At 71.5% G+C, this 9,326-nt stretch overlaps 1 protein-coding gene across 1 annotated transcript; it reads left to right on the top strand.

The window, feature by feature from the left end:
- Positions 1-906: 906 nt before the first annotated feature.
- LOC311204188 (uncharacterized protein) lies at positions 907-8,352 on the top strand (the record flags this gene model as incomplete). Its single annotated transcript, XM_084280649.1, has 4 exons — positions 907-964; positions 1,493-1,885; positions 5,225-5,429; positions 8,247-8,352. Coding segments are annotated over 4 exons (762 nt in total), but the record flags the coding sequence as incomplete, so codon positions are not given.
- Positions 8,353-9,326: the final 974 nt, after the last annotated feature.

Below are 9,326 nucleotides of genomic sequence, written 5' to 3'. Positions count from 1 at the left end.
CGCCTCCCCCCCCTTTTTCCCCTCACCCCACCCCCCTTGTCCCGTCCCCGCCTGTTCCCCGCCGCGTCCCGGGCCTGGAGAAGGGGGGGGGGGGGGGGTAAAAGAAGCGGCGTCCGGCGCCGGGGATAAGGGTGGGGGGTGGGTGGGGAGGGTTGGGGGGGGTTGGGGGGGGTGGGGAGGCGGTCGCGGACTCCCCTGGGTTCCCCTGAGCTGTCTGGAGGCGGCACCGGGAAGGCGGAGCCGGGACATTGTCACCGGGACAAAGGAAAAGGAACCCGAGGCCGGACGGGGCGGGCCCGGCCTTAGGCCGCGGGGGGGAAGGGGAAGGGAAGGGAAGGGGGGGGAATTGGGCCTTGGGGAAGGGGAAGGAGAGCGGGATCCGGCTCCTGGGGCTGTGGGGAAGGGGAAGGAGGGGGAAAGGGGCAGCTGGAGGCCCCGGAGAAGCGGCGGGGCCGGGTTGGGGGGGGAACCGGGAAGGCCGCGGCCTACTGAGGCCTACAGGCCCGCCCGCCGCCTCAGGCGGAGGGGGGGGAGTGAGGAGTGCGCATGCGCGGCTGGACTGCGCTCCCCCTCCCATCCCCGAGGACTGGAGTGCGCATGCGCGGGAGGCGCTGCGCTCCCCCTCCCATCCCAATAGGGCAGTGCGCAGGCGCAGAATGCACTACGCGCCCCCTCCCATCCCCGAGGAAGGGAGTGCGCATGCGCAGGATGCACTGCGCTCCCCCTCCCATCGCTGAAAAGGGGAATGCGCATGCGTAGAATGCACTGCGCGCCCCCTCCCATCCCCGAGGAAGGGAGTGCGCATGCGCGGGATGCACTGCGCTCCCCCTCCCATCGCCGAGAGAGGAGTGCGCATGCGCAGAATGCACTGCGCGCCCCCTCCCATCCCCGAAGAGGAGAGTGCGCATGCGCAACGGCAGGAAAGCGCGGGAAAGGCGAGTGGGCGCTGTACTGCGCATGCGCAGTGAGGGAGAAGGGGCGGGGCTTCCCGGGCGCTTAGCGCGGGGAGCGCGGCGCGCATGCGCAGACAGGGAGTGGGCGGGCCTTGCTTCGGGAGCTCTATAGGCGCTGTGGCGGAGGGCAAGGGACAGAGGGAGAGAGGTGGGAGAGAGGGAGAGAGAAGGAGAAGAGGGAGAGAGAGAGGGAGAGAGGAGAGAAAGGGCGGGTTCTGATTTCCCGCCCGAGAGCGTACTGCCATGCGCAGTGGCAGAATGGGCGTGGCTACCCTCCCCGGCGAGCGTTCTGCGCATGCGCAGTGGCAGAATGGGCACGGCTACCCTCCCCGGCGAGCGTACTGCGCATGCGCAGTGGCAGAATGGGCACGGCTACCCTCCCCGGCGAGCGTACTGCGCATGCGCAGTGGCAGAATGGGCACGGCTACCCTCCCCGGCGAGCGTTCTGCGCATGCGCAGTGCCTGTGTGGGCACAGCTTCATGCCCGGCTCTGCCTCAGCGCGCATTCTGCGCATGCGCAGTGCCCGGCTCTTCCCCAGGCGAGCGCACTGCGCATGCGCAGTTCCCCCTCACCCCCCCCCAGCTTTGCCAGTCTCCTGGCAAACAGCTTCACCCTCCGTCGCGCCGGAAGTCGTCACCGACCCGTCGCCGCCGCCAGACCCGGAAGCGGCGGCGCTCGGTCGCCGGGGCAGCGGGGGGGCCGCCCATGGCCGGGGGGGCCGGGCCCGGGGCCGGGGCCGGGGGTCGTGGGGCGGCAGGAGGAGGGGGAGGGGGCGGCCATGGGGTCTCAGGCGCTGCAGGTGCTGCGCCAGGGGGTCTGGGCCTCGCTGACCGGCGGCTGGTTCCTCGACCCCCACCTGAGCGCCTTCGCCAACTGCTTCCACCTCTACGCCTGGCTCTTCCTGCTGGGCCTGCCGCTCCTGCTCTACTCCGTGAGGAGAGGGGGGGGCTCTGGGGGGGCCTGCAGGGGGTTATGGGGGGGCCTGGGGGCTGGGGAGGCCTCTGGGGGGCCTGGAGAGGGTTATGGGGGGTCCTGGTGGGGTTATTGGGGTCCTGGGGGGGCTCAGGGGGCTCTGGGAGGGGCCTGGAGGGTGTCCTAGGGCTGGGGGGGGCCTCTAGGGGGGCCTGCAGGGGGTTATGGGGGGGCTTGGGGGGGTCCTGGGGGCTGGGGAGGCCTCTGGGGGGGCCTGGGGGGGGTCCTGGGGGCTGGGGAGGCCTCTGGGGGGGGCCTGGAGGGGGTTATGGGGGGTCCTGGGGGGGTTATGGGGGGTCCTGGAGGGGCTCAGGGGGCTGGGGGGGCCTCTGGGGGGGCCTGGAGGGGGTTATGGGGGGTCCCTGGGGGGGTTTGGGGGGGTCCTGGAGGGGCTCAGGGGGCTGGGGAGGCCTCTGGGGGGGCCTGGAGGGGGTTATCAGGGGTCCTGGGGGGATTATGGGGGTCCTGGGGGGGCTCAGGGGGCTGGGGAGGCCTCTGGGAGGGGTCCTGGGGGGGGTCCTGGGGGCTGGGGGGGCTCTGGGGGGGCCTGCAGGGGGTTATGGGGGGGCCTGGGGGATGGGGAGGCTTCTGGGGGGGCCTGGAGGGGGTTATGGGGGGGCCTGGGGGGGTTATTGGGGTCCTGGGGGGGCTCAGGGGGCTCTGGGAGGGGCCTGGAGGGTGTCCTGGGGGCTGGGGGGGCCTCTGGGGGGGCCTGCAGGGGGTTAGGGGGGGTCCTGGTGGGGTTATTGGGGTCCTGGGGGGCTCAGGGGGCTCTGGGAGGGGCCTGGAGGGGGTTATGAGGGGGCCTGGGGGGGCTCAAGGGGCTGGGGAGGCCTCTCGGGGGGCCTGGAGGGGGTTATGGGGGGTTCTGGGGGGGCTCATGGGGCTCTGGGAGGGTCCGGGGGGGCTCAGGGGGCTGGGGAGGGCTCTGGGGGGGGCTGGAGGGGGTTATGGGGGGGCCTGGGGGGGCTCAAGGGGCTGGGGAGGCCTCTGGGGGGGCCTGGGGGGGGTCCTGGGGGCTGGGGGGGCCTCTGGGGGGGCCTGCAGGGGGTTATGGGGGGGCCTGGGGGCTGGGGAGGCCTCTGGGGGGGTCTGCAGGGGGTTATGGGGGGGCTCAGGGGGCTGGGGAGGCCTCTGGGGGGGCCTTGAGGGGGTCCTGGGGCGTCCTGGGGGCTGGGGAGGGGTCCTGGGGGGGCCTGGGTGGGCTCAGGGGGCTGGGGGATCGTCCTGGGGGGCTCAGGGGGCTCTGGGAGGTCCTGCAGGGGGTTATGGGGGGCTCAGGGGGCTGGGGGGGGCTCTGGGGGGGCCTGCAGGGGGTTATGGGGGGCTCAGGGGGCTGGGGGGGGCTCTGGGGGGGCCTGCAGGGGGTTATGGGGGGGCCTGGGGGGTCCTGGGGGCTGGGGAGGCCTCTGGGGGGGCCTGCAGGGGGTTATGGGGGGGCTTGGGGGGGGTCTGGGGGCTGGGGAGGGGTCCTGGGGGGGCTCAGAGGGCTGGGGGGGGCTCTAGGGGGTCCTGCAGGGGGTTATGGGGGGGCCTGGGGGGCTTTGGGGGGGTCCTGGGGGGGGGTCAGAGGGCTGGGGGGGCTTCTGGAGGGGCCTGGAGGGGGTTATGGGGGGTCCTGGGGGGGCTCAGGGGGATGAGGAGGCCTCTGGGGGGGGTCTGGGGGTTTTGGGGGGGGTCTGAGGGTCCTGAGGGGGGGTCTTTGGTGCTGGGGGGGGGGGGTCTGGTGCTGGGGGGGGAGGGGTTGGGGGAGGCTGAGAGGAGCCTTGGGGAGCTCCGGGTGCTGACGAGGCTCCTTGAGGGGGGTTTGGGGGGGTCTGGGGGGGTTTGGGGATTTGGGGGGACCCAGGGGGGTCTTTTAGGGGTCTGGGGGGGCCCCCTGACCCCCCCCTGTCCCCCCCCCCAGGCGCTGCCCCCCAGCCCAGCCGTGGGGGCCCTGGACTGTGGGCTGGGGGGGGTTGGGGGCATCCAGGGGCGTCTGGGGGGGTCCTGGGGATTTTGGGGGGTTTGGGGGGGGTCTGAGGGTCCTGAGGGGGGGTCTTTGGTGCTGGGGGGGGGGTCTGGTGCTGGGGGGGAGGGGTTGGGGGAGGCTGAGAGGAGCCTTGGGGAGCTCCGGGTGCTGACGAAGCTCCTTGAGGGGGGTCTGGGGGGGTTTGGGGGGTCGTGTGGGGTTTGGGGGGGTCTGAGGGGTTTGGGGGGGGTCTGAGGGTCCTTGGGGGGGGGGTTTGGTGCTGGGGGGGAGTCCTGGGGGGGGTTGGGGGAGGCTGAAAGGAGCCCTGGGGAGCTCCAGGAGTTGACGAGGCTCCTTGAGGAGGGTTTGGGGGGGTCTGGGGGGTTTTGGGGGGGTCCCTTGGGATCCGGGGGGGCCCCCTGACCCCCCCCTGTCCCCCCCCCAGGCGCTGCCCCCCAGCCCAGCCGTGGGGGCCCTGTACTGTGGGCTGGAGGGGTTGGGGGCATCCAGGGGCGTCTGGGGGGGTCCTGGGGATTTTGGGGGGTTTGGGGGGTTTGAGGGGGGTCTGAGGGGTTTGGGGGGGGTCTGAGGGTCCTGAGGGGGGGTCTCTGGTGCTGGGGGGGGGGGTCTGGTGCTGGGTGGGGGGGGGTTGGGGGAGGCTGAGAGGAGCCTTGGGGAGCTCTGGGTGCTGACGAAGCTCCTTGGGGAGGGTTTGGGGGGGTTTGGGGGGGTCGTGTGGGGTTTGGGGGGGTCTGAGGGGTTTGGGGGGGTCTGAGGGGTTTGGGGGGGGTCTGAGGGTCCTTGGGGGGGGGGGTTTGGTGCTGGGGGGAGTCCTGGGGGGGGTTGGGAGAGGCTGAGAGGAGCCCTGGGGAGCTCCGGGTGCTGACGAGGGCTCCTTGGGGAGGGTTTGGGGGGCTTTGGGGGGGTCTGGGGGGTTTGGGGGGGGTCGAGGGGGGTCTGAGTGGTTTGGGGGGGGTCTCTGGTGCTGGTGGGGGTCCTGAGGGGGGGTCTGTGTTGCTTGGGGAGGGGTTGGGGGAGGCTGAGAGGAGCCTTGGGGAGCTCTGGGTGCTGACGAAGCTCCTTGGGGAGGGTTTGGGGGGGTTTGGGGGGGTCGTGTGGGGTTTGGGGGGGGTCTGAGGGGTTTGGGGGGGGTCTGAGGGTCCTTGGGGGGGTCTCTGGTGCTGGGGGGGGGGGTCTGGTGCTGGGGGGGAGGGGTTGGGGGAGGCTGAGAGGAGCCCTGGGGAGCTCCGGGTGCTGACGAGGCTCCTTGGGGAGGGTCTGGGGGGTTTTGGGGGGGTCCCTTGAGATCCGGGGGGGCCCCCTGACCCCCCCCTGTCCCCCCCCCAGGCGCTGCCCCCCAGCCCAGCCGTGGGGGCCTGTACTGTGGGCTGGTGGCCGGGTTCCTGGCGGTGGTGAAGACGGTGAACTACCGGCTCCACGCGCTCTTCGACCGCGACCCCGAGGGGGGGGACCCCGAATTGGGGGGGGGCGAGGGGGGGGCGGCCGCCCTGCTGCACCCCCGCAGCCCTGAGGAAGGGGACAACCCCCCCAGGTGGGGATTGGAAGGGGTGGGGAAGGGGTTGGAGGGGTTTTAGGGGGGTGGGGAGGGGGTTTTAGGGGGGTGGGGAGGGGTTTTTGAGGGGGTCTGAGGGGGTTTTAGGGAGGAGGGAGGGGGTTGAAGGGGGTTTTGGGGGGTGGGGAGGGGGCTGAGGGGGTTTTAGGGGGGTGGGGAGGGGGCTTTAGGGGGTGGGGAGGGGGTTTTGGGGAGGGTTGAGGGGGTTTTAGGGGTGGGGAGGGGGCTGAGGGAGTTTTGGGGGGTGGGGAGGGGGCTGAGGGGGTTTTAGGGGGTGGGGAGGGGGTTTTGGGGGGTGGGGAGGGGGTTGAAGGGGTTTTAGGGGGGTGGGGAGGGAGGTTTGGGGGGTGGGGAGGGGGTTGAAGGGGGCTTTAGGGGGGTGGGGAGAGGGTTTAGGGGGTGGGGAGGGGGTTGAAAGGGGTTTTAGGGGGTTGGGGAGGGGGTTTAGGGGTGGGGAGGGGGTTGAAGGGGGCTTTAGGGGGGTGGGGACGGGGTTTTGGGGGGTGGGGAGGGAGTTTTGAGGGGGTTTTAGGGGGGTGGGGAAGGGGCTGAGGGTGTTTTGGGGAGTGGGGAGGGGGCTGAAAGGGGTTTTAGGGGGTTGGGAGGGAGTTATGAGGGGGTTTTAGGGGGTGGGGAGGGGGCTGAGGGGGTTTTAGTGGGTGGGGAGGGGCTTTAGGGGGTGGGGAGAGGTTTTTGAGAGGGGCTGAGGGGGTTTTAGGGAGGAGGGAGGGGGTTGAAGGGGTTTTAGGGGGGTGGGGAGGGGGTTTTGGTGGAGGTTGAGGGGGTTTTAGGGGGTGGGGAGGGGGTTGAAAGGTGTTTTGGGGGGTGGGGAGGGGGCTGAGGGAGTTTTGGGGGGTGGGGAGGGGGTTGAGGGGCTTTTAGGGGGGTGGGGAGGGGGTTTTGGGGAGGGTTGAGGGGGTTTTTAGGGGTGGGGAGGGGGCTGTGGGAGTTTTAGGGGGTGGGGAGGGGGCTGAGGGGGTTTTAGGGGGTGGGGAGAGGGTTTTGGGGAGGGCTGAGGGGGTTTTAGGGGGTGGGGAGAGGGTTGAAAGGTGTTTTTGGGGGGTGGGGAGGGGGTTTTGGGGGGTGGGGAGGGGCCTGAGGGGGTTTGGGGGGGGGTTGGATGGGTTTTGGGGGTGGGGAGGGGGTTGAGGGGGTTTTATGGGGGTGGTGAGGGGGTTTTGAGGGGGGTTGAGGGGGTTTTGGGGGGTGAGGAGGGGGCTGAGGGAGTTTTAGGGGGTGTGGAGGGGGTTTTGAGGGGGATTGAGGGGGTTTGGGGGGATGAGGAGGAGGATGAGGGGGTTTTAGAGGGGTGGGGAGGGGGATTAGGGGGGTTTTATGGGGGTGGGGAGGGGGGTTTGGGGGGTGGGGAGGGGGATGAGGGAGTTTTTGGGGGTGGGGAGGGGGTTGAAAGGGGTTTTAGGGGGGTGGGGAGGGGACTGAGGGTGTTTTAGGGGGGTGGGGAGGGGGTTTTAGGGGTGGGGAGGGGGATGAGGGCGGTTTTAGGGGGGTGGGGAGGGGGCTGAGGGGGTTTTGGGGTGTGAGGAGGGGGCTGAAAGAGTTTTGGGGGGCTGGGGAGGGGGGCTAGGGGATTTTGGGGGGTGGGGAGGGGTTGAGGGGGTTTTTGGGGGTGAGGAGGGGGCTGAGGGGGTTTTGGGGGTGGGGAGGGGGCATGGGGGGAGATGAGGGGGGTTTTAAGAGGCCGGGGGGCGCTGAGGGGGTTTGGGGGGGTTTGGAGGGATTTTGGGGGCTGGGGAGGGGGCTGAGGGGTCTGGGGGGGGCACTGAGGGGGTTTTAGGGGGCTGGGGGGAAGGGTTGAGGGGTTTTGGGGGGGTGGGGGGGCTGAGGGGGTTGGAGGGGTTTTGGGGGCTGGGGAGGGGGTTGAGGGGTCTTGGGGGGGTGGGTGAGGGGGTTTTGGGGGGTTTGGGGGGGCTGAGGGGGTTTGTCGGGTTTGGAGGGTTTTTGGGGGGTGGGGAGGGGTTTTTGGGGGGGTTGAGGGGGTTTTAGGGGGTGGGGAGGGGGCTGAGGGGGTTTAGGGGGGTGGGGAGGGGGCTGAGGGGTCTGGGGGGGTGGGTGAGGGGGTTTTGGGGGGGTGGGGGAAGGGTTGAGGGGTTTTTGGGGGGGTGGGGGGGCTGAGGGGGTTTGGAGGGGTTTTGGGGGGTGGGGAGGGGGGTTTGGGGGGGTTTGGAGGGGGTTTTAGGGGGTGGGGAGGGGGCTGAGGGGGTTTAGGGGGTGGGAAGGGGGTTGAGGGGTCTGGGGGGGGCACTGAGGGGGTTTAGGGGGTGGGAAGGGGGTTGAGGGGTCTGGGGGGGGCACTGAGGGGGTTTTGGGGGGGTGGGGGGGCTGAGGGGGTTTGGGGGGGTTGAGGGGGTTTTAGGGGGTGAGGAGGGGCTGAGGGGTTTTGGGGGTGGGGAGGGGGTTGAGGGGTCTTGGGGGGGTGGGTGAGGGGGTTTTGGGGGGGTGGAGGGGCTGAGGGGGTTTGGGGGGTTGGAGGGGTTTTGGGGGGGTTTGGAGGGGGTTTTAGGGGGTGAGGAGGGGGCTGAGGGGGTTTAGGGGGTGGGAAGGGGGTTGAGGGGTCTGGGGGGGGCACTGAGGGGGTTTTGGGGGGCCAGTTTGGGGGGTGGGGGGGGGGCCCAGGTTGTTCCCACGGTGGGACCCGAGGTGGCCCCGCTGGGGGGGGGGGGGGGGTGTGTTTGGGGCGGTTTTGGGGGGCTGTGAGGGGTCTTAAAGTGCCTGTATGGGGTGGGGGCTAAAGGGGGGGTCTGACAATGTGCCCCCCCCCCCTCACCCCCCCCTCAGCCCCCCGGGGGGGGCGGTGGAGCTGTCGGTGTTGAGACCCCCAGAGTCGCCCCCCCCCGCGCGCTGCGGCTCCCGACGCTCCCTCTGCGGCTTCAACCAGCTCTCGGTGAGGGGGGGGGGGCTGGGGGGGGGCTTGGGGAGGGGACTGGGGGGGTTATGGGGGGGGGGGTCACGTGGGATTTGAGGGGGGGGGATGCTCGGAATCCACCTGTGACCCCCCCCCTGTCTATACCCACCCCCCCCCCCACGCACCAGGAGTTGCTGCCGCATCTGGAGGATGCTGGAGCAGCCAAAGGTGAGAGACCCCCCCCCCCAGACCCCCCTGTGAACCCCCCCAGAGCCCCCCTGTGAACCCCCCAGACCCTCTCTGTGCCCCCCCCAACCCCTCAGACCCCCTCTCAGCCCTCCCCCTGTGCCACCCCAACCCCCCAGACCCCCCCCTGTGCCCCCCCAACCCTCTTAGACCCCCCTGTGCCCCTCCAACCCCTCAGTGCCCCCAAACCCCTGGGGGGGGGGTCCATACACCCCCCCTAACGCCCCCCCTGTGGCCCCCCAACCCCTCAGACACCCCCTGTGCCCCCCCAACCCCTCAGACCCCCCCCTCAGCTCCCCCTGTGCCCCCCCCAACCCCTCAGATCTCCTGGTGCCCCCCCAACCCCTCAGCCCCCCCCCCTCAGCTCCCCCTGTGCCCCCCCAACCCCTCAGCCCCCCCCCCCGACGCCCCCCTGTGCCCCCCCAACCCCCGGGGGGAGGGGGGTCCATACCCCCCCCTAACACCCCCCGTGTGCCCTCCCAACCCCTCAGCACCCCCCCCTGTGCCCCCCCAACCCCTCAGCCCCCCCAAACCCCCCGGGGGGGGGGGTCAATACACCCCCTCTAACGCCTCCCTGTGCCCCCCAAACCCCTCAGACCCCCCCCAAACCCCTGGGGGGGGTCCATACCCCCCCCCAACACCCCCCTGTGCCCCCCAACCCCCCTGGGGGGGTCCATACACCCCCCTGTGCCCCCCCAACCCCTCAGACCCCCCCCCTCAGCCCCCCCTGTGCCCCCCCAACCCCTCAGCCCCCCCTGTTCCCCCCC

Source organism: Gallinula chloropus (genome assembly GCF_964237585.1).
Source record: "Gallinula chloropus genome assembly, contig: HAP1_SCAFFOLD_576, whole genome shotgun sequence".
NCBI lineage: Eukaryota > Metazoa > Chordata > Aves > Gruiformes > Rallidae > Gallinula > Gallinula chloropus.
The sequence above is the reverse complement of the archived record's forward strand: the minus strand, read 5'-3'. Positions and strand labels throughout refer to the sequence as shown.